This window comes from Mytilus edulis, chromosome 9 (assembly GCF_963676685.1).
Source record: "Mytilus edulis chromosome 9, xbMytEdul2.2, whole genome shotgun sequence".
Lineage (NCBI taxonomy): Eukaryota > Metazoa > Mollusca > Bivalvia > Mytilida > Mytilidae > Mytilus > Mytilus edulis.
The window spans coordinates 26,978,594-27,004,055 of NC_092352.1; the positions used below are offsets into that span (position 1 = coordinate 26,978,594).

Genomic DNA, 25,462 nt, shown 5'->3' on the forward strand with positions numbered 1-25,462 from the left:
TATACAAAGCAGTAGCCGGACACTGGCAGGTTGTTTCAGAAATGTCTTAATCCAGAACAAGTATTGTTAAATTGTAAGGGGCCTCTGCTTATAATTTTTATATGTGCACATAGAGATTTTGTGTCATGAATTAGTTCACCGTATCCTTTCTTTTGCATTACATATTATGGGTATTTTGAACTATTTTTTCAGTCCTTCTTTTAATTGTTTAGGTAAATATTAGAAAAACGTATGATACGTGTAACCGGCTTAACAGAAGCACAGTTCTTTCTGCTCTATATATAGCTAAGGTTTACTTACCAGATGTGAGTGGAGAAGCTTCGGCCATAGTTACAGAACCTTCTGTGTGTTATGGTACCACTTTGTACTACGGTGTTTGTTATTTTATCCCCCGTGTTATCCTATAGCTTTACTATTACACGTTTCCTTGTAATATGAGGCAAAACACAAGTAAGTTAACATAACATACATTATTTTTTTCGAGGCCTGGAGGGATGAAATGTCACAACTGAATGTCCGTCATATTTTGACATGTATATATTAATTTATTGTGGGAATTTTATCGTGTGTGTCCATTGTTTAGCAGGTTATAAAAAGAAATACATGTAGTAAAATGAATGCAGAAAATTCGTATCATTCTGTAATTTCTCTAAATATTGAAATGGAATTTCACAAAAATATAAATATAGAAGATGTGGGATAAACGAGACAGCAACCTTACGGAACAAAAATCCCAAAATACTTGGTCCATTTTAAGGATTAGATGACAAACTTTCAAAACGTGAAAAGCGTTTTGTTTTCGTACTAGCCGACAAAACCGCCCAATACTACACGGAAGTTCATAAAAAAAGCAAACTAGATTTTTTTTTTACATTCAAGTCAACACAGAAAAGAAAAGAAGACTATCGTTGCCATTAAAGGCCTTTTCTAATTTGTTAAGGTCCCAAGCTTATATCAGAGACATATAATATGTCTCTGGCAGTCTGCTTATATGTATGAGGGGGGGACAGGGGTCAGGGAAAAAGGGAGTAGGAGAAAGGGGGTGGGAGAAAGGAGAAAGGGGGTAGGAGAAAGGAGAGGAAGGCTGGGAGAAAGGAGAAAAAATAAAATATCTCTCCTTATAAAAAATGATCTAATATTTCAAGAAAAAATATCTCAAAAGGAGATGTTTTATTCTAATGGGAGAAAGGAGAACGGAGGTAGGAGAAAGGAGAAGAGGGGTGGGAGAAGGGTACCACCCTGTCCCCCCCCCCTCATGTATTGGTCACAAGCACTTGTCTCTGACCATTTTCTTATGTATAATTTTTATAGTTAACTAAACCTCTCAATTGTATGACAGTCGCATCAAATTCTAATATATCGACAACGATACGCGAACAAAACAATCAGACATAATAGGTAAAAATGTAAAAAAAATACAGCAGTCGACACACAGGCACCTGTCTCAGATTTTTTTTTATATATACCTTAATGTCATATTTAGGTATATGGATGAGGGGGGTTCTGAGACAAGTGCCTGTAAGGCAACATGTATTATAATCTTAATCATTAAACAAAACCATACAAATATGTAACAAAGAAGCACAAAATGGCATATAGTCCAAGCATATTAGCAAAAATTAAAGACAAGTGTACACAAATTTACCATAGTACAAAAACACATTGACGGGATGTTTAAGTACAGAGCCACGTCATATAAGTAAGTAAATTATTTATTATAGTGACATGTGTAAATTATGTAACAAAGAAACATAAAAAGGCATATAGACAAAGCACACATCAAAAAAGAAAGACAAGGAACAAACAAGCGTTCCAAGTAACACCAAAAGGCATGTATAGACAAGGCACATTAGCAAAAATGATAAACAAGAATACGAGAATATCGTAAACAATTATGACAGGACGTACAAGTACCACAAGTATCCCAATAACAATAAAAACAAACAAATATTTAACAAAGAAACAAAGAAAGGCATATATCAAACTCAACAGCCTCATTCGTTGCTTTCTTATTTTTGAATTTCGTTTATGTATGTTAAATTCACCCCTAAACGACTGAAAGACTGTAAGCACTGGGACCGAATGGCCAGATCAGCATGGCTCTAACGCAGAATCGCGCGCCTGGCGTTAGTACGTAGTCGTCACACAGGTAGAGGTATAAAATAATTTTGTGACAAAAAAAATCAAAGACAAGTGCCTGTGGTATTGGTAATATAAACTACACATAAATAACCTCACTTATGTTTTTATCTCCGCTTCAAACAGGTGTTCTTTGCGATTAACTAGTCCACGGCAAGGCCGTAGCGCGTGTTCTTTTAAAGTGAGGCATTTCGCCGAGCGGAGCGAGGCGAAAAATTTTTGGGCCCTTTTTTTTTTAGCGGGGTTCGGATGCATGAAACGGAAGAAGCTTATCATGCTTATTTCAGCATTACTATCTTAAATAAAAAAACAAAAAATATATAACAGACTAAATGCGTTTTTTTTTTATTAGCTAGCCTAGTAAGTAACAAAACAAGTTTCAACTCTGTTGGTCAACCAAAACTTTCCGATTCTCCTATGACATGTACTATCAAAAAGCTTCAACACACGTTCTGATGTATATATATATATTTATGTCCAACAGCAAGTTATAAGCTTCTAAAAGACGAGAACATATTATAAGTTTTAAGTCTTTGGTCTGACCTAGCGTTCGGGGTTCGAACCCACGGCCTACCGCAATATAATCAATGGAACATGCTAGCATACATCCAGACAATGCTAATAATAATAATAAAACACAGAAACACAAAAAAAATATTTTCAAACAATACCAAAAATATATTTCATGCTTTTATTAAAGATAAATAAAAATCATGAATTGCCTTATACATTAAAGACTTCCATATAAAAGGCGCTTCATGATTTTGTTTAAATTAATTATAAATAATCATTATTTTTTGGTCAATGAAATATTTTATCGATTTGCATTTGCGGCATGTTTGTTGTTCAGTGTGTAAACATTGGTAGATTCAAAAATAAACCAAGAAAGTTATAAGCCAGCATACTTATCGGGGATGTTTATACTCATGAGTTTCCCTTTTCATCTTTTTTTCTTTTTAAAGAACCCGTCTTCAACCAGTTTTGTAACGACATAAATAAGATTTGTTTCAATTTGTGTATTTTGATTTGTAATCGGGACACTTATTTTTGTTACCGTCACCGCTATGCATGTAAAATAATTATATTCAGAATCGCTGCTGTAGATTGGAAACACTGTATGTAGTGTGCCAGTAAATAGTTTGAAACTTGTAACTCGCATATTGATAATGTAAAATACATGAAATTAAAAAAAATTGCCACTTCTAAAGTTTGATCGTCGTTTCAAAAGTGAGGCATTTGCCTCATTTGCCTCCATTACGCTACGGCCCTGCACGGACTACACAACATAAAATAAAATCTATCTTCGTAATACTGCATAAGAGGATGTAATTGTCTTATTCGATCACTGAAAGGACCTTCAAAAAATCTGACTGCGAATGTATTTGCTGAATCTCATCTGAATAAGGCAGCAACCATTTGATTTTCTGGGGGGGGGCTATGGTTTTTTTTTCTGTACAAACTTTTTTTTTCGCCTGCGGCGAAAAACAATCTATTTTTTTCGCGACAAGTCGAAAACTATTTTTTTCTTTCAATTTTAGCATTACATATAGTGGCAGCCAAGGGTGAAACAAACAATTTTTTTTTCTCAGAATCAAAAACAAATTATTTTTTTCTCCAAAAACTGGAAACAAACTTTTTTTTCCAAAAAAAAACCATAGCCCCCCCCCCCCCCCCCCCCCCCCCCCAGAAAATCAAATGGTTGCTGCCTAAGTAAAATCAAGAATGGAAATTGGGAATGTGTCATAGCGACAACAACCAGACCATAGGGCAGACAACAACCGAAGGACACCAATGGGTCACCGTCTTCATTGTAGCGAGAAACTCGCGCACCCGGAGGCGTCCTTCAGCTGGCACCTAAACAAATATGTACATTTATCCTAGTTCAGTGATAATGGACGTCATACTTATAAATTCCGAATTATACACAAGAAACTAAAATCAAAAATATACAAAACTAACAAAGGCCTGAGGCTCCTGACTTGGAATAGGCGCAAAATTGATGCGGGGTTAAACATGTTTTTTTGAGATCTCAACCCTCCCCCTATACCTCTAGAACTTGAAATTCTTGTTTACACTTTAATACTCAGTGGACCTGTGGTGAGAGGACTTCAAATTAAATAAATTTACAGTTGATTATAAAATGACAGTTAACATAAAAAAGACCAAGGTTCTTGTATTTAACAAATCAGGAAGACTTAAAAATATTAAAATATCATTAGGAAACCAGACTTTAGAATGTGTACAGAACTACACATACTTAGGTATAAATTTTTCATCATCTGGAAGTTTCCAAACTGCAAAGAAAGAACTTTATAACAAAGGAATGAAAGCATATTTCAAATTAAGGAAGACCTTTTCAGTGGAAAGCCCAAAACCTAGTACTTTATTACACATCTATAACCATACAATCCGACCAATCTTGTTGTATGGATCTGAAATTTGGGGTTATATACCACATAAGAAACAAATACATTTGGATAACTTTATATCAAAAGAAACTGATTATCTTGTACTAGAGAAAATTCATACTAAGCTTTGTAAATTTTCACTTGGAGTTAATATAAAAACATCAAATATGGCATGTAGAGGAGAACTAGGTTCACTCCCTACACAGTATTATGTAATAATGAATATGGTAAAATATTGGATCCATCTTATGAAAGATGTTGAACCTTCAAATATTATTCTAAGGGAAGCCATAAATCTATCTCATTCTATGGACAAACATAACCAGGAATCTTGGATAGGAAGCATTAAACATATATTTAAATTTCTAGACTTAGAATATCTATTTGTTAACCAGTCAAACTTTAAACAAAACCATATTCTAAAAAAAGTAAAAACATCTTTAACTATTAAATTTAAAGAAAGCTGGTTAGCTAGTTTAGAAAGCAATTCTGGGAAGTGTACTAATTTACAATCTGGCAATAAATTAAGAACTTACAGAAAATTTAAAAATATTTTTATGTTTGAACCATATTTAAAAATGAATTCAAAAAAAGACAGGCAAATAATCACAAGATTTAGAACTAGCAGTCATGATCTTGAAATTGAAAGAGGGAGGTATATTGGAATTAAGACAGAAAGTGTAAGCTATGTAAAAACGCAGTTGAAGACGAACTACATTTTCTTTTAAAATGTCCTGTTCTAAAAGATACTCGATCTCAACATCTATCTAATTTAAATTCTAAATTCAAAAAATTTTCAAGATTATCTGATGAAATGAAATTTGTTTGGATTCTTTCATCTGAAGATTTGTTTGTTACTTCAAACTTATCTAATTTATTACACTCCCTTTTTGAAGAACGAAAGAAAATTATAGAAAATATTGTTGTTTGAAAAAAAAGAAGAAAAAAAAAATAGAAGAAAAATATATATAGATATATATATATATATAGGAAATAAAATTGATCAGGAGTTGTCTCCCATAGACCTAAAACTATCCTAAAGATTTATGTAATTTCTCCAGGTCACAGTGGCACCCATAACAACTATGTTTTGTCAATAACTTGGTTTATATCAGGTTAATTAGTGTAAATGTGTATTCATGTGTTGTTTTTTTTTGTTTTTGTTTAAATGTACTTTAATCATTCTAATCATTTTCTGTGCTTTATTTTGTAATTCATTTGATTGTATAGCTCAAATTTTGGGCACCATGATTGGTTAATAAAATTATCTTATCTTATCTTATCTGATTAAAGCTGTTAGTTTTCTCCTTGGCAACATCTATGTGCATTTCGGGAATGTAGTATATATTCCCAAGGGCACCAAGTGTGCCTCTTTAATAATGACTTGTTTGTAATGCAGCAAAGTTTAGGACCAAACTCCTCAAAGATCCATATATGTTCCATTTAATAGATTGGAAAAAAAATATATCACATACTGTTAACTTAATATGTAGTTTTTGCTTTATATAAACTGATTTCGCGTTTTTACGAATTCGCATTTGCAACAACGCGAAAACGCTAAATTGGCCACACTCGGCTTTTATAACTCTGATGATAGTTGTCGTATTGGCAACCACCACACATCTCCTTATTGTTCATACGAGTTGCAGTTTGAACAGATGGAAACATTCTTAGATCTTTATAAACGATAGCTTATTCCATCATGGACATTTTAGAAAAATTCGGATTCCTGAGAAAAAAATTTGCTTTTACGGCAATATTATATTTTTCAATTTCAAATTTTATCAAGAATTGCAACTTCTGCGTATATTGCACATTTAACCTCTGAATTCAAATACAATTTTGAATTATTGTATTCTTTTTGTATTGTTTGTAGTTTCGTGCGTTGTCCAAACAACAAAAACAATAAGATATAACATAAAACATTATAATGTCTGCTGAGCACTAGCCCAATTTCCCTCTCCTGTTAACCACATATTGTTTATGTAATCATATTATAACTAATCCGGGCCGGCCAACACTTTATAACTATGCTAAATTTTATTTGTATAATCTGTGTGTAAGCAAACTATAAAGTCGTTATAAAACGTTATAATTTTGTAATACGTCGTTTATAAATGATCTCATCTTAGATTTATACTTAGTTGCATTAAGACTATTTTTGGGACTAACTCATAGATTTATACTGAATCGTTTCAAAATATCGCAGGACTACAAAAGTACTAAGCCAATGCATGTGCAGATTTGATTTAAACTGCATCGCATTGAGACTATTATATATGATATCATGACTCCCATATCAGCTGACGTAGGTCCAAAGTCTGATTGTGGTTTTTATGATGATATGATGATAATTATGCACTTTGGTGTGTGATAATCTGTTATTATTTTGTCCTTCATAAAGTTATAAATAATCAATCTTTTACAGAAAATAAGAGCTCAGGTTCCTTGTTTTTATGCATTTATATGCAATCCGACATTAAATAAAGAATATTTTACTTTTCTTTGTGTGTATAGGACAGAATAATATATAAATATCTTGGACTGGTGATGTGTAACAATGGAAAGTTCAATGGAACAACAAAATTTCGTAAGGGTTCCGCGAAACCCAGTGTCTCGCCTACTTTTGCTGTTAATCGAAAGCTCAACAAAAATGAGGAGAAAAATCAATTAAAATATTCCTCTCGATACTATCTTTTGATTGTAAGAAGCTTCTATCCAAGTTTTGTAAAAATCCAGGATAGTTTATGAATCTGATTAACTTACAGATGGCGGTATTCTGCTTTTCTGCTGTCAAATTCTCTTGACTGGTCATCTTCCTTCATCAGTCTGAATCCCTGTCGCTCTCTTCCGGTGCTTTGATATTTTCAGATGGTTCCAACCTACACCAGATGTTCCGACCCTGTACCATTACAGCCTCCGGTTGGCGGGTCAGTAGAGATGGCCAATGCTCTACTCATCAGCACTCGGCTTCCAGCTTAGATCATCTCGGCGATGCCATAATCAGCAAGATGAACGTTCTGCTGCTTCATTAAGCTGTCTTACTGCTGTCGTTCTTGCCTTTCCAACTATTCCCATTGCCTGTAGCATCCTCCATACTGACTGCAGGAAAACCTCTGCAGCCTACTTCTACTGGGAACAGCCACGCTTTCTAACCTCTCTCTCTACATGTTGTCATCAGCTCTGTGTACTTTTCCTTTTTCCGCTAGTATGCCTCTTCACATCTCTCTTCTCAAGGAACTGTCAGTTCTATTGCAACTATCATCTTTGACGACTGTGACCAAACTACAATGTTTGGGCGGAGGGTTGTACGCATTCTGGAAACACGAGCTTCTTTCCAATGTCAGCTCTCGTGTTCCATTCACTGCCCTTGTCCAAGATGAAGTGCTGTTGTGACTTTGGTGCATGTCCCGTATCTCCCTCTCTGACGAATCACCATGACTTTTACAGAGATTAGGAACAATAGAAGACGTCCTCAACGGAGGAGATAGACTTATTCGAGCAGCAAAAGTACGGACTTCTAGAGGAATAGTTACCACACGACCCATTGTAATGTTATATCCATTAGAGCTACAGTAACTGTTAAATGCATATGAATCTGCTTTGCCTCTGTTTTTGATGGTCTCTTCTTTCTTCTCTCAATATCAAGGATCTCTGCTAGAAGTTTTAGAACCTTGTCATGCCGCCATCGATACCTTCCCTGTGTCAGAGCAACCTTGCAGCCTGAAAGTATATGTGCCATAGTACCTCTTTCACCACATAACTTGCAGCTTGGTTCTTCTATCAGTCCCCACTGGTGTAAGTTTGAAGGGGAAGGAAGTGTATCGTACACTGACCTAAGCATGAATGAAATTCTGAATGGTTCCATCCTCCATAACTCTTCCCATGTGATATTTCTTTCTGGCAAGTTCCACCACTTCATCCATGCTCCTTGACGGCTAAGCTCTACTGCTTTTGCCCTTCTTTGTTCTTCTTCTACTGTTCTTATTTTTGACTGCACCATGCTGCTCTTTTCTTTTTGTGTTGCCTTTGACCACTGTTGGAAATGTGTCATTCCTAAGCCTTGTCTACCAGTACCAGGTGTTGCTAACTATGTCTTTGTGGTGAAGAATACTTTCAGCTTTATTTACTGCAGTTCTCGCTGACCATTTCCGCCCAGTACGTGTCTGTATTCCAGCCTTACTGATCTTGCTATCCTTTGAGTCTCTGAGAGTCATAACAAGTCTGATCTTTGATACCTTGTATTCCTCCAAGGTTGATGTTAAAGGTAGCTGTAGTTGTGATGATTTACTGTAAAGGCCTATGGCTGTAAAACTTGGTGGTACTTCTAGCCATCTTCTTATGTGACTGTTTATCTTTCTTTCTATAGATTCGACTGTTGTTCAGTTGCTGTCATTTCATAGATCATGAGAAGCCATGTCAGTCTTGGTAACAGCCCATGTTGGTATATCCAAGCCTTAAACTTCCCAGGCAATCCACTTTTATCTACCTTCTTAAGCCATTCCACAACATGAGTTTGTACTGTCTTCACACTGGTATTGTCTTTAAGGGTATCATCAAACCATTTTCCAAGGCACTGTATAGGGTTGTCTACTATTGTTGGTATTTCGTCCCCTTGGATCACAAGCTAGAACTTCGTTGTTATCTGACCCTTTCTCAGTATCATTGATCTTGACGTCCTTGGCTTAAATTTCATCCTTGCCCAATTGACTACTTCTTCCAGTGCTGACAGTATCCATCTTGCTTTAATATGGGATGATGTTGTTACTGTGAGGTCATCCATGAACCCTCTTGTGCTGGTAGAAAAATCCCTGAATCTGTCTTTGGACCTCTTGTTTCTCTTTCTGCTGCCTTCATGATGATATTCATACTCATAATAAATAGTATCGGTGAGATGGTACAACCTGTAACTATTCATTTTTCTAACGTCTGCCATGATGTTGTCTTGTTATCTACAGTAGATCGCAGCTGTATTCCATCAAAATACTTTTGGACTATCTTCTTGATGGGTTCTGGAATGTGGTAGTGATCCATTGCCATCTCTATCAATTTGTGTGGTCTTTTGAATCCTTTTCTTTTGGTACAAAGCATCCTTCTGCTTTCTTCCAGCTTTCAGGAATGGTTCCTTTTTTCCACAGTTTTCTTAGTATCTTTGGGCATTTCTTGTAGACTTTGTATGGTACATCACTGTACCCATGTGCTGATCCTGTTCTTGCCTTTTTTACCACCTCACAAACTTTCTTCCATGTTGGTTCCTTTGTTTCAAATTCGATTATTGTTGTTCTTCTTCAACTCTTGGACAATATCCCAAAGGTGTTTTTCTTTCTTTGTCTGAGTGTGTTTCATGTAGATACTTTTCTACTTCGTCCTTACTACAATGCAGATGCCCTGTTCTTTCTCCAACAACAGTGTTTTTGTGTAGTTGTATGGATTCTTAATAAAGTTTGCTCTATTTTTCGCTTTCTTCTTATTACTATTCTTGAGTTGATCTGCCCTTCTAGTTCTTCTCAATTCCTCTCTAACACTGTCTGTAATGCAAGCTATTCCCAACTTCTCTATCTCATTGCTTTTCTTGTACCTTCTGTTTAGGTCTTTGAGCTCCTTCCTTGGCTGTTTAATCTTTTGTTCTCTCCTGTTTGGCGTCTGCTTGGTGTTACTCCTTTCTTTCCTCTCCTCAACACCAAATCTCTCCTTCCCGATGTTATATACTAGTGTAGTCAGTGTTTCTATTCTCCTCTCAACACTTCCTTTGAGTGATGTTTCTAAAATTACATTACCTCTAAGCTGAGAGATTCCTTGCGCTATGGTTTGTGTCATGGTTAGGATTCTCCTACGTCTCATCAGATAAATCTGTGCCCTACTCTGTAACAATTCCTCGACTGCATCCATACCTTGACTGGTGGATCTTTAAGCCTCTTTGGTCCTTGTAGACCATAGCGCAAGGAATCTCTCAGCATCAGTCACATTCCACGACAGCAGTCAAAGCTTGAATGGTGAGGAGTACTTTACACAGCAAAGGCAAGAGACATCACATCAGAAAGAAAGGATAGCATGGCCAAAGATGAACAGCGAAGCCCAATGGAGAGATCTGAACGATGATTTAGGGGTAATGTAATTTTAGAAACATCACTCTAAGGAATGATAAATCTGTCCTTATACTAGTATGGTATTACAAATATTGGAAGCAAGAGAAGCTAAATATATTTGAATACATTTTTTACAAAACATTGAAGAAATATGTACTATGTGGTTAAAGTTCTTGAAATTTTGATAAATATTGGTTTTATCCGAACTATGAATAAAGATTCCCTTTTTATATCGATATTGTTATCTACATGTGTGAGTATTGGCACCGCTTTATAAACTCGCCACAAAAAGTTATTGTCATCAGCTTTCAATGAATATCAAACAGGAGAGGTAATTACAACCAATTCATGGGATAATAAATTTAATTCTTTAACGAGAATAATAATTTATGCCCCATCTTTTTTGCAAAAGTAAAGTGAAAACAAAAAGAGATTGCTACAAACATGTCTCAATTTAGATTTTATTTAGCATTGACAAACACTATGATAACAGTTTCCATGTCGCATGGTCAACACGGCAAATAAAAATCCTATTAAAATTTCAAACTCAACTTTAAATTTAAACATTTTATTTATGTAAAAAAACTAACAAACCCAAATACCTTTGTGTAGATTTAGACTCAAAATTAAGAGAGTTTGCTATGAAAGAATTGTTAATAGTCGAGGAAAATTGATGGCCGTATTACCTCTTCTCCAATGATGGGACCTGCAAGGTTTGCTCACTCAACACAGTTGAAGATGGAGCTCATTTCTTATTAACGTGTCGCACCCCTGTATAATGATATAAGAGAATCATATCGTAATAACAGTTTTCATAAGTTGCATTGCTTGTGAGAAAATTGCATCAAGACGGATCTTTTAATCTGGATAATAGTCAAATTATAACATGCAATACAGATTTGAATTCAATTATTATATTTAAAATACATCCTTTGAAACAAAAGGGTAAAAAATATCAGAACATACATATTCTATCTTGAAATTAAAAAAAAAAACCAAATACTAGTAAATAAGTTTATGAAAATCAGATGTTGACCTGGAGTTATCCTCCTTTGTATACTGTATGGACTGATTCTCAGTTTCCGTTTTATTCATTAACAAAATCCACATTGTTAACTTATCATAATTATGTTGTACTGTATTGTCTGCATCTGTAATTTGATTGATTGCTTGTAATGAGCCCTGGGAAGTAACACATTTACGACTTTTTGGAAGATAATATGTATTACGAATCATCTTGCCTTCAAATTCCTCATTCAGCGCTTTATTGCTGTTCTTCATCTGAAAGACAAAGTGAGGTCTCAACACAGAGCAAAAAAGATTTAGCTATTGAATTCTTAGAATCAAATTTTCATAACCGTGTTTGGCCGTTTGCAGTTGTCTCTATTAATATACGGACTCGTGCAAAGAAAAGACGTTACGGCTAACTTGCACTTCCTTAATCGATTACTGGAACACTACACATGGCAAGCAATCTAAATATTTTTCACAGTCCACCTCTCATAAAAACAAGTTTAAAAAATCTAACCACTTAACAAAATCTTATCAAACATTAAGAAAATGTTTAAGTGTTATCCGTCTTGATGCCGGACCTAAAACGGAGATAGAAGGAGATTACAGTCACGGAAAGGAGGGCGGATGTCGTGCGTAAATCCGTCTATTTGTTTCTTCTTTTTATGGATTACGATAACGTGTTCTGTAAACTTTTTTAAAAGGTTTTATTACATTTACATAGAGTTGATATAATTTTTTTTCTTCATTTTTTTCTTTAACAAAAATCCATCAATATATATACGGGATTGCGTTTTGAACAACTTAGTAAACTTGGACTAGTATATATTTGTTTAGGGGCCAGCTGAAGGACGTCTCCGGGTGCGGGAATTTCTCGCTACATTGAAGACCTGTTGGTGACCCTCTGCTGTTGTTTTTTATTTGGTCGGGTTGTTGTCTCTTTGACACATTCCCCATTTCCATTCTCAATTTTATTATCATTGCACACTTACAGAGTGCTGCCTGAAGACGAGACTAACTATGCTCCCAACAGATCCACTTCAATTCCCTCGCTGGTCACTTTTCCACGCATACACTAGAACATGATTTTAAAAGTTGTTCTGTAGAACAAGGAGTTTGGATGAAAATGTACAACATTTGAATATCATCAAACAATTAATATCACGTGTTTAGTTATCTACAACAAAATTTAATAGCATAAATCCATCTACATATTTTAATCACGTATTGCTTTGGGGATATATAGCTTTAAATTTAGTAAATTTGCAAAATTCATTAATCTGATTTTAAAGATATTTTAGTAGTATAGACAATCGGATTGCTACTAAATACAAACACAAAAAATACAAAAACAATTCAAATATGTAACATTTACAAAAATATTAATGTAAAAAGACATGCCTCCTCCCCTTTGAATTATCATTAAATGATCATAGTTAGAAAAAAATGCTTCTTAATTTTATTCATTCATATTTTATATTATAGTCAAGAAAACCGATATCATGACTTGTAAAATATACAGGGGATTGTTTCAAATCGTGTAGCCTAGGTCTCTACTATGCATTCTTTTTATATATGTTTTATTTAAACGTCATCCAAGCACACCACCCAAGCAGAAAGTATTGAACTATTTTCAATAATTATATGCTCATATGCATTGGTAATTTTAAAAGTATTTGTTTTGCTTTCCATATATATATGCTAATATGCATTGCTACTATTTTTTGAAATAGTCATAGATTATATATTGTTGACATTGTTTTTATTTATATTGATGTTTTATATGATTACTGTACGGGATATTTTCTGGTGTGTTTCACCTCTAATTTTTTTATGGTGTCGAGGATCTTCAGCGGCCTCCACGTTTTTACAGATTGTAATAGATTATGGACCATACACCAGAATTCAGTTACAAAATATTATTAAGCTACAATAAATGATCTATAACAAGTATATTTATTTGTATTTGATTTAAGGTTTATAACTTCCAGTTCGATTGTCTTGAACGTTTACAAGCTATTCATTTTCTTTTCAGCCTAATTCTCATTTTTATATTATTAATATATTTGAAAAGTCCTTAAATTCTTGGTATAGTATACTGACGTAGGTTAATTTCCTCAAGAGGATCTGCTTCCAAAAATCAACGAAGGTTCATCGGTGTACAAGACAATGTAAAAAAGTATTGAGTAAGCTTAAATTATGAGACGAATTCGCAGGCACTCTGAACGTGGATCTCTTTCGTCTAATGATTATTTGTGAATACATTTTATTAACGTTTTGTAGTAAATTTTCTTTGATTTTTCAACTTTCATTTCCTTATTTGATATTTTATTGTTCTTATAAAATTATCCATCCAAGTCACAATTTTTAAAAGAAAAACCATTATAGGTCAAAGTATGGTCTTCAAAACGGAGCCTTGGCTCATATCGAACAGCAAGATATAAAAGGCTCCAAAATAACTAGTGTAGAACCATTCAAACGGGAAAACCAACAGTATAACGCTGTATAATTATTTGTTCACACATCGTTGTCGATATAATGGAATTTGATGCGACTGTGTTACAAGACGTGAGATTTAGATCGCTAAAAAAAACAGGTGTAAATGAGTTTTTGATTTTGGATCATTTTGCCATTTGATTAGGGACTTCCCTTTTTTAATTTTCCTCGGAGTTCAGTATTTTTGTGTTTTTTACTTTTTCCCTGATCAAATGTCAAAATCAAGAGCTGAAACACGTTGTACAGTGACGCGGACGTCGGAGAGATCACTTTCGTTATCCATTCGATAACGAAAGTGATCTCTCCGACGTCCGCGTCACTGTTTTGTAAATTCCCGCGAAAACATCTTTATCAGGTTCGATTACTGAACTTTCACTGTAAATTGTATAAAATGGCGGACGTCAACACTGTCAATGGGGATGATGAAATTGTTGGACCAGACAAAAAGAAGCAGAAGACATCACCATCTGTAAAGTAAACATGAAAATTAAAAAATTTCCACCATAAGATCGACAAACTCTTCACTGGTTCTGTTTTATTTTGTAAAACTGAACGGAGAAAAATGCAAGGGCCACGTGGCTCATTTAAGCTGTCGTCAATAAACCCTGTCATGAAATAGACTAATCCTCCTTATTTGCATATTGCTATATATCTACCTAAGTCTACTTTAAATAATCTCTCTCTATCAAACAACTAGAATGGCAAGGTTGTGTTATTATTTAACTGATAATGGATTTGGTCAATATATAGTGACAGATAAGTCCAATATACCGAACTTTATTTTCTAGTATAAAGCACCACGTACAACTTTTTATCAAGTCACGGGAATGATTTTGTTTTCTGAATTTTACTGATAAAGGAGGTGGATAACTAAACAAATTACCCAAATTGGGAATTGACATTTGAATGATGGGTAACAATACCCATTTCTAGGATCAAGGATACATTATTTTTCAACTTTATAAAATGTGCACATTTTATTTCATGTCATTTTCTTCAACTGGTTTGAGAAGAAACTCACAAATGTGATTTATCCCCATTGATGGGTAAACATGAGTCCAAATTATATGTCTTTGAAAGGCTTTTTTATTTTTTGTTACACCTTATGCAGTAATGGCCTTGTAGAAACCTAGCCTTCAAGACATCATAGTTTTTATATTATATACCCCTAAAAATGTAGCAATTTTCAGTGATTAAAGAATGAATTTTGGATTTCAAAAGTCGCTGTAATTAAGCACACATTCATGTAAACATGGGTAAATGACAACATTTTGCCTTAAGACACCATGACAGAAAATATCATTTTGGTAAAATTTGATAGCCTTCTAACATATCAAAAAGTACGATTTTGGGAGGCCATGATCTTTATTTTTCAGATTTCATTTAATCTTGGATATTGAAGGGGAAAATGTTTTTGTTTTCATATAGCTAGTTGCAAACTACAATGTAGTACATTGTTATGTACCTGATCAAAGAAAATATATAAAGTATTTTTGCTATGCTTTAATTATTAAAAAATGCCATTTTGGGTTTCAAATAGTTTAATTTTTATCTAGATTCACTTTAAACTTGCATACAGTAGTTAAATAATTTGACTATGATACCTGTCATGCCTCTCACAGAAGTATTATAAAAATTGTAAAACAGATTTTTGCTAAAATTGCAAAAATAAAAGTACTATAAGTTTATATTAATTTTTCTATTGTACTAATGATGAATACATTTTTGCATTTCAGGGAAGGTATTTTACTTGGTTATGGTAACCCACTCCTAGATATCTCTGTGAATGGAACAGAAGAATTTCTAAATAAGTAAGTACTGCATTACGTGTACATTTACAACATTCTGTTTTAAAACTATACAACCTGAACCACTATCACACTATCAGTGTGACTGTGGCCAACTATTTTTAGGGTGCCACCTTTAAACATTTTAAAGTATGGTTTGGTTTGTGACATTAAATTTTATACATATCGTGCCAAATAAACCTACTTATCTTTTATACTGAAACAATTTTGTGTTTTGGAAATATAGATACACAGTGATGTATTGAAAATGAAGCAGTATTTATTTTAGGATATATTATGAACAATGATGAATAGGAATAAAGATTAAGAGTAAATGAATACAAACATTTCACCTTATAAAATTCGGAGTGTCAAAAGCATTTTCTGGATTCCATCAGCAATGCTATGAAATCCAAAGAGGGGTTTGGTAAGAAGATAATTGATCAAATCTGAAACTATCTTTTAAAAAAAAATGTCAGATAATTGCCTGCTGTACTAATTTGCATAACACATCCACTTCCATTTTGCATTCTCAGTGAAGCCATCAAATTCTGCTGTTTGCAAGAAATGGATATCCATGCAAACTATTTTAAATAATTTTACCTTATAATTGAGACTATTTTATATTGATTGTACTTATATTATCAACAATAGTGAGTAGAAACAATCAATATTGTACTTTTATGAGAAGTGTATCAAACAAGAGACATATTTTTAGTTGAGATTAAACTTACCAAATGTATTTTCATCTTTAATTAATTGTATCCTAGTATTTCAGCATAATTTCCAGAGATGCAAACAGTTTTTTTTCCCCGTCAGACAATGGGGCCTACAGGGTACCAAGTTTTGCCAGACCCATCAAATTTCTGCCAGACCCATATTTTCACTCAAAAATCAAATGAAATTATGCTATTGAACAAACGTTAATTTTGATTTTGTTGATATTATTATTATTTTAAAATAACCTGTGATTCATAACAATTGTAGTTTATTGAATAATACATTACATAATATTGATCTGATTAAAAGTTATTCTTCACAAGAGTACTTGGAAACAAGATAGTCATTGGTAGTTTCATTCTGTTCAAATTCAAAATCTGACTCATAGTCAGAATCATTATCACTCCCAGATTCATTCGTCTCATTATCTACCTTCTCATTCTCTACCCTCTCATTCTCTACCATCTCAATCTGTACCCTCTCATCCTCTACATTCTCTACCCTCTCTTTCTCTACATGTACATACTCTCTCCTTTGGTCTTTTACCGGGTTTCGACCCACTTACAAATTTTATCGGCCATGACATATTTCCTGAACTTATCAACTATGCTTAATAGACCTCCTTCCTAGAGAGCGAATTTCTAAAACAAAAAACATGACGGAAATACAGAGAATTGTTCGGGGCGAGATGGACAAGGTACGAAAGACTATTACTGGGCGGAAATACTGGTTCCCGGAGTTAGAAAATGCGGGGGAACAGGACATTTACTTTTATTAAAGATGATCGCAATTTTATAAACAAAATACTCTGCCGGGGCCGACGGGATTTCAGTTTTGGCGGACCCAAGCGGACTTAAATATTGCCGGCCATCAGGTCCTGCACAGCTACGAGTTTTGCCGGACCTGCATAAATTCTGCCCCTTAGGTCCGACGGGTCCGACGATTAGTTGCATCTCTGAATTTCTCAATTCATTACATTTGTACAGCATACTAAATCATAAATGCTAATTTTTTTTCTTTTAGATATGACTTAAAACCAGACAATGCTATTTTGGCAGAAGATAAACACAAGTCCATGTAAGTATTATATTTACATCAACAGAATATAAAAGAAGGTTGGTTGTATTCCACCAAATTGTTTGTATTTTTTGTAAAGCATGCAGTTGATATGTGTATATCTTTGAGATCTAGTGATATACATAACAAAACAGTGAGTCTAGTCTAGTGATGGAATTCTGACAATATGTATGCCATGAATGAAACACATTTTTATTGTCTTTAAAAGAAGATATAGACTACACTGTCATTTTATGACGTTTAAAGTAAATGAAATAAAAGTGAGAATTATATATACTGTTTCCATTGTTCATTTCATATTCTTAAATGATAACACATTATGATAATAATCTTCACAGGTACAGTGACATGGCCAAGACATTTGCAGATCATGTAGAGTATATTCCTGGAGGAGCTACATTAAATGCCATCAAATTAGCACAGGTAAGATTGACTACCAGAAGTCAGAATGTCTGTTGTATTAAGGTTAACATCATTTTTTTACCACTGCATATTTGATATGAAAAAAAGGAGGATGTGGGGTATATGCCAATGAGACATCAACTTAAGGATGTACTTAGGTGAGGTTTTGAAATTCATGTCAAATGTTCGGATTACAATACAAGGTAAGATATTTTGCCCCATAACACCCATTTATTTTTTCATACATGACTTAATAGCTCATGAAAGTTCATTTACCAAAATTTTAGAAGGTTCTTGATTTCCTTTTTTTTTGTTTTGAGACCCAAATAGTACCAAGTCAAATATACGGTAAAAGTCTGAGTGAGCCTTTTCCAGCCATATTTTAACTCTCAAATATCTCGAAAAAGAGGTCCATGACCTATCAATATCTTTAGCTATTTTTTATCCTTAACCTGTACCAGGTTATAGTATTAATTCTGAATTCTTGATTTATCAATTTTCACCTAACCTCACCTAAGTACATCCTTAAATGAAAAATAAATAAGAAATACGGTAACAAATGATAACCACTGAATAGCAGGCTCTTGCCTTGGGACAGGGACACACATAATGTGGCAGGGTTAAAAATAAGTGCAGAATAGCAAAAAACTTTTAAGGCCTAAAAAAAAAAGATATGTGTTTCCAGTAACATCATTTTGAAAAATAGGGTCGGTAGGTCGGAATTCTTTTTTTTTTTTTTTTTTTTTTTTTTTTGACATCGTAAATGAAATCCGAAAAATTATCATGGTTTTTCCAAGTCCGGATCCGTAATTAGTTTCAAAAACCGGAAGTGTGCCATTTGCAATGTTTTTGAAGCACCTGCTGTGCAAATTTCTTGAATTTTAACCTATTTGGAATACCTTTTGACATTAATAAAATGTTTTACTGGCTTTCTATGCAAATAGAAGCAAGAGAGAAAAAATATTATGTCATCTATCAGAAGCCTGTTTCAAAAACGGGGTCGGTTGATACAATTTTTTTTTTTTTTTTGAAGATCCAATAAAAAAGTTAGGGTCGGGGGCTAAAAAAACAGGGTCGGTCGGGTTACCGGAAACATCGATCTTTTTTTTCTCGGCCTAAGAAAAATATATGAAATATTCAAACTGTTTTGCAAATGTCAAATTATTACATCAAGGTGAAACAGAAACAACCTGTAAATTTAGATCAACAAAATGATTGCAATCATATGTCATCAAGTTTATGCAATTAGCTTTAGCATTATATTTATAATTAATATAGTGGTTGTTGAGAGTTCCTGATGCAACATCATTCTTTGGTTGTGTAAAAAAAGATGAGTTTGGTGATATTTTGGAGAAAAAGGCAAAGGAAATAGGTGTTAATGTTAAATTCCAATACACAGATAAAGAATCAACAGGCACTTGTGCTGTCATTGTTACTGGAAAAAACAGGTGAGAATTATCAAGGAATTATACATAGCATCAATAAAATGGTCGAGTTAAGTTTTCAGCTTAAGTTAGTTTGATAGGAACTACTTACAATAGACCATGATATGTTCTCTATAGTCACGTTGCTGTCTGTACATCTCCTTTTGTTGACCATATTGAGGTCCTGCTCACTCATTTGTTGCCAGGCAACTTTGTAATAATGAGCAATGTTGATGTCCATCAGATTGTCTTTTTCTGAATTTTATACCATTAGTCGAGACATATTTCTGTGTCAGCAGTCATCTATATGATGGTTATGAATTTTGTTTAAACATTGTTAAAAAATTATTTAACCCTTTCCTCCATAATGACGCCTTTTGACACCTGTGGAGTACCTCAGTTGAAATGCTCTGACTACGAAATGTATGGATCAGACTTAGAAAAAGTTGTATCCAATATGAAAAGGATATCCATGAGAATATCTGAATTGAATTTCATTGATGAAATATTTGTTTTCACAATGCATCAATACTTTAAACCTAATGATTTTTTTTTATTGAGAAAATCCTATGCGAATCTAGTATGTAAAAAAAAAAAACATGGAGGAAAGGGTTTAAGTATTATCAGAAAATGAGACAACTGTTTATGAAATATCGGGTGACTGTAAATGATCCATATAAAGATAAAGATGATATTATCATATTTCTTTCAAAGAAGACTTTTTCTATTTTAGATCAATGTGTGCAAATTTAGCAGCAGCCAACCTTTTCACAGAGGACCATTTGAATAATCCAGAAAATTGGTCTTTGGTAGAAAAAGCACAGTTTTATTACATCGCTGTAAGTTATTACTTATTTATCTAAGATATTTGTATATTAAAATTTTAAAAACTTGTAAACAAAATCAGTCATTATTTAGAAAAAAATATTTTTTAACTTAAAGCTGACAATAAAAGATACAGTTTACTTTTAATAAGTGTTGTTGTCGATGTAGCAGTATTTTTGTCACAGAAAATGCAACTATTTACTAATTTAGAAAAATTAACTATTTGTGTTAAGATTAATGTTGAAAATTGATGACAATGATTAATGCCAAAAATGTTCATTAACTGAGTGATTTTTGTTGTTTTACAGGGATTTGCATTAACAGTTTCACCACCATCCATCCTTAGAATAGCTAAACATTCCCATGAGAAGAATAAAACTTTCTGTATGAACTTGTCGGCACCATTTTTATGTCAGTTCTTTAAAGACCCAATGTTACAGACATTACCATATGTAGATGTACTGTTTGGCAACGAAACTGTAAGTAAACTTCCCTACCTAATTGGGAGACTTTCTATTACAAACTTTAAAGAATAGATGAAATATAATAAGCCTGTCATATATTGTGGGTATTGACCATTTACTTGTACAGTTATTTGTTTGGTTCATATTGGTATAGCATATTAATGACAATTATGTTTTTACAAGTTACTAATTGAATGTGTTGTTGAAGTGGGTTTCAGTAAGTTTTACTACCATCTATTTTCATAGAACTGAGAATGGGAATAAGCAATGTGTCAAAGAGACAACAAGCTGACCAAAGAGCAAAAAAATATCAAGGCCACCAATAGGTCTTTTACGCAGTGAGAAAATCCTGCACCAGGAGGCTGGCTTCAGGTTGCACCTCAACAACAGTGTATACTAGTTCAGCTAAATGGTCGCCACATTAAACTCTTAAACATCAGAATAGCTAAAAATTCCCTTTGTAGTTGAAATCAATATTAAAAAAAAATCTGATAGTCTGGTACTTTATTTTTATCAAAAAATCTATAAATAAACATCTGTCTTATTGCTTTATAAATATGTTTACAGGTTAGTTTTGTAGTTCTAACATAATTATCTTTACCTTTGAAATAACATAATTATCATTACCTTTGAAACAACATAATTATCATTACCTTTGAGTCAGTAAAATTCTCTAACAATAAATTTGTATATTTGTCTTTCAGGAAGCAGAAACATTTGCAAAAGAAAATAACCTTGAGGTAGGTGAATTTTCATTCTAACATGGATTTAGAAAGTTGTATGAATTCAGTTTTTGTTGGTCTTTAAAGGAGCCATTTTTTTCCCTTTTGTATAGCATTGTTAAAACACAAACTTGTAATGATAACATGTGAAACAATGATTATTTTGTCACTATAAAAAAACTACCTGACCTTAAGTTGGACAACAAATGTCTTTCCTGGACATCAAAGTGGGCTGACAACCACATACGGGTTTTGGAACTAACAATGAAGTGTAAATGACTATATGGAAATGGGGAATGTGTCAGAGACAACAACCTGACCATAGCAGAAAAGTTAAAATTTGTAAATATATTCTGCAAACTACCTAATAACGTCTATGTTACAATGAGGAAATAGTATTTGAAAATGTACGACTTGAGAGGTGTGTTTGGAAAAAAGAATTAACACTGGTATTTCATACAACAATCTGAAATTTATTTCTCGTTCTTTTTATTTGAATGCAAACTTTTCCATACAAATAATTGAACAATGTTGTCATTTATATATTAACAAGATGTCAAGTCAACATATTTCCGAGACTAGATTTGTTTATATCGGTTATCATGATAGGGATGCTAGTGGATAATATGAAGTTAATAAATCAGTCTAAGGTATTTGAATTGGAGGAGGTAAAAATATTTTCTAAATTACTCGTGCAATTAACAATTATCACAGTCTTCACGCTGAATGGCAGCCCAGTCTTGTAAAATTGCTCTCAAGCCTGTAAAAATCTACAGGCCAACAGAATTTAACTAAAAATTTTCAAAAATTGAGCTTCGGGCCTGTAGATTTAACAGTTCGACGTGAATACTCTTATCACCATCAATAACGCAGTAAAGTATGCAAAGATATTTTATTTTCTTACAACTATTATTTGATAGTATATTTATTTTATTTTTCAAGACAACAGATAGGAAAGAAATTGCAAAGAAATTAGCAGGTTGGAAGAAAGAAAATACTTCCAAATCTCGAGTGGTTGTCATTACACAAGGAGAAGGAAATGTCATTGTTGCACAAGGTAACTTTTGAAAATTATTATTTAAAGCTAATAATTTTACCATTGCTGTTTTGAATTAAAGTCATTGTAAGCAGAAAACTTGATGTAGGATACCCATTTTGTGCAATTAAGATACTCATAGTAATATTAAATTAATTTCCATCAACATTCTGGATAGCGGGTACCAATTTTGTGTAATCAAGTCCACATACTTTTCCATTTAGAGCCTTTTAAGCTTTCTTTACGGTTGTGTATATGTCTATTTTGTACAAGGTTTAAAACTATAAAATAAAATTTCAGATGACAAAGTAACAGAGTACCCAATTATACCTATAGCAGCAGATGATATTGTAGATACAAATGGTGCAGGGGATGCTTTTGTTGGGGGTAAGTGAATAATTCAGACTTTCAGTATACCAAGATTTTTACAGAAATTATTTGTTTCTTTTGAGTATTTTAATGAGGGATCAAGTATATCCTTAGGTTATAGATATTCCAATGGAGATGATACTTACAGTAATCAACTTTTACAGTAGGGTTTTGTTATTGGTTCCTGTATTTAAACAAAAAATTAGACATTGAGAAGAATTTTTATATTAATATCAGTAAATACGTTTTATAAATATTGAGACAAATTTTACTTCATAAAATGTTGCAAATAACATTTCTTTTAATTTGAATACTTTCAGGATATCTTTCTCAGCTAGTTCAAGGGAAATCCATAGAAGAGTGTGTCCGTTGTGGAAACTATTCTGCCAACTTAGTAATACAGCGATCAGGTTGTACCTTCCCAGAAAAGCCAAGTTTTCAATAACAGACTATTTAGGGAATATTGTCTTTCGTATTTCATTTAAGTGGGTAAACATTCTGTGGGAATTAATATGTAAAATGCTTTTATTCATAAGTATCTTGGTATCTATGTCTTAGATTTAGATTCTAGTTTATGGATTGGAGATAAATTGTTAAGAATTCTTTTTTAGGCTTAAAGTGCATACATAAATTTAAAGAAGAAATAGCAGCTCTGTTTATATAAAAGTAACATATAAGAATGAATAATTCTTTTTAAATTGTCTAAAAATCAAATTTGTTTTTATACAATTGTTACTTTTTCCACCCTTTTTCCACAATTTTCATTAAAATGCACGTTTTATAATTTATTCTTTTATTTAATATTATGAATGTACATTCTCTGAAATATACTGGTTGTAAAAGAAGCATCAAATTTAAATTTAACATATACTCATTTTAGATCTTCTGATTTTCAATGAATTTGAAATAATGTTGTAAACTTTAGAATTTTTTGTGTACCTTATTTATTACAAATGTTCAATAACAGACAATTGAAGATTGTTTCATGGTTGATTCTGTGTATTCTTGTTAAATATTACTAGGGTAACTTGCTTAAAATTTGATTTGTATGATGAGATTTATGGATTTATGTATTGTTCTCATGAATTAAAACATCGAATTGATTTCTAAATTTACAGTATTTGCAAAATGTTGTATGTGGTAGGAAAACTATTTAAATGATATTAAATATGTTCCATTGGACCCTTATAGGACAACTGTAGTTCTACACTAAAAAAATCATTTACAATCATTAAGTTATTTCAGATAAAAGTTTATGCTTTTACATTATTTGTGGATTTTTATAACATTTTCATAGCATTCAAAATGTAGGATTGCAAGTTAAACCTAAAGGGTCTTTATGGACGATACAAATCAATGTCGTTATTTGTTATTATTTTTACAAGTTGTTTGTTTTATATGAACTTATATTTTCATTACTTTTCAACATTTTTCCAATTGCATTTACTGTGATTTCAGGCTGAAGAATTATGCCTGAATTAGATCACAGGTTTCAATGATGAATAAATTGGGCAGGAAAAAAATCAACCATGTTTAAAATAAATTTGATTGTGAATTTTCCTGAATTTGCAATCATATTAGATATCAAAGACATGTGTTTGAGAATCTTGGTACTTATTTTAGTATTACATGATCTTTCCACACAATTTTATGTTGTGAACATGTACATCATTGGTATACCCATCATATAGAATAAAAATGAGCGTGTCCAATTGTGCAGTATCAAATGTCTCATTGTGAAATTTAATAGAGGGTATACAAATAAATAAATGTTAAAGATTTCAATGTCATACATTTCTGTTTTGCTTAGACCAGGCATACTGTTTCCAGCAGTTTGGTTAATGACAAATGGCAGTTTGTCTTGCTTGTAACGAATGTCACTGAAAACAAAACATAGCAATTGCTTTTTTAGGCGATGACAGTGTCAACAATTGTTAAGTTTGTATTCAAGTTAATAGGTTTATAGGATCTATTTGTGATAGATCAAAGATATTTTCTATGAAGTTCTATTACTATCTGTTCATACCTAGGACATGGTTCAGTGACTGAATTTATAAACCACATGTTGCTATCCATCCGATTGTCTTTGCTGAATTTATGCTGACAAGCAAGACATATCTCTGTGTGAACAGTTTATATTTTTAAAGTTGGTCTGAGCAAAAGCACATCTCAATTCCATGGAGATTATTTGCTCCCACCTGTCATAGTCCATTGATTGAAAGTTTTGCTATGTTTACATGTTGAAGAGTTGCAATTTAAATTTGAAAATATGCACTTTATTATCAAAATTTAAGGTGTACAGAAAATCAGATTTTACAGTTTTATCTTTTACTATCAAACAATATAGAAACACTTTATATGTGATTAGACAAACATTTGATAATAACAAAACTAGATAAACTAACAGAAAATTATTTAAGGATGCATAAAACTTTCTTGAGTTACATTGATGACTTTAAATTGATGTTTTGTGAGGTGAGAGAATTAATCCTTACT

General features: G+C 32.9%; 3 protein-coding genes across 4 annotated transcripts in view; 1 reads left to right on the top strand and 2 right to left on the bottom strand.

The window, feature by feature from the left end:
* The window catches only part of LOC139487933 (sodium/hydrogen exchanger 9B2-like), a 38,093-nt gene extending 37,750 nt beyond the window's left edge, over positions 1–343 (bottom strand). Inside the window, exon 1 of the mRNA XM_071273172.1 lies at positions 301–343. Within this exon, the coding sequence (XP_071129273.1) occupies positions 301–328 (28 nt within the window). The 5' untranslated portion in view covers positions 329–343. The remainder of the gene's footprint in view (positions 1–300) is intronic.
* Positions 344–8,079: 7,736 nt separating this feature from the next.
* On the bottom strand, positions 8,080–8,601 carry LOC139489891 (uncharacterized). The gene has a single exon (XM_071276737.1). It carries the CDS (start codon positions 8,599–8,601, stop codon positions 8,080–8,082), a length of 522 nt encoding a protein of 173 aa, XP_071132838.1.
* Positions 8,602–14,460: 5,859 nt separating this feature from the next.
* On the top strand, positions 14,461–24,323 carry LOC139487934 (uncharacterized). 2 transcript variants are annotated; one of them, XM_071273174.1, is made up of 11 exons: positions 14,461–14,614; positions 15,877–15,951; positions 17,671–17,724; positions 18,063–18,147; positions 19,405–19,574; positions 20,284–20,389; positions 20,684–20,854; positions 21,544–21,579; positions 22,504–22,618; positions 22,898–22,984; positions 23,287–24,323. In XM_071273174.1, the coding sequence occupies exons 1-11, from the start codon at positions 14,532–14,534 to the stop codon at positions 23,409–23,411; spliced, it is 1,107 nt and encodes a 368-aa protein (XP_071129275.1). In that variant the 5' UTR covers positions 14,461–14,531; the 3' UTR covers positions 23,412–24,323. The 2 variants fall into 2 exon arrangements, with proteins under 2 accessions (XP_071129275.1, XP_071129276.1); XM_071273175.1 differs by lacking the exon at positions 14,461–14,614 and adding an exon at positions 14,782–14,846.
* The last annotated feature ends 1,139 nt before the right edge of the window (positions 24,324–25,462 follow it).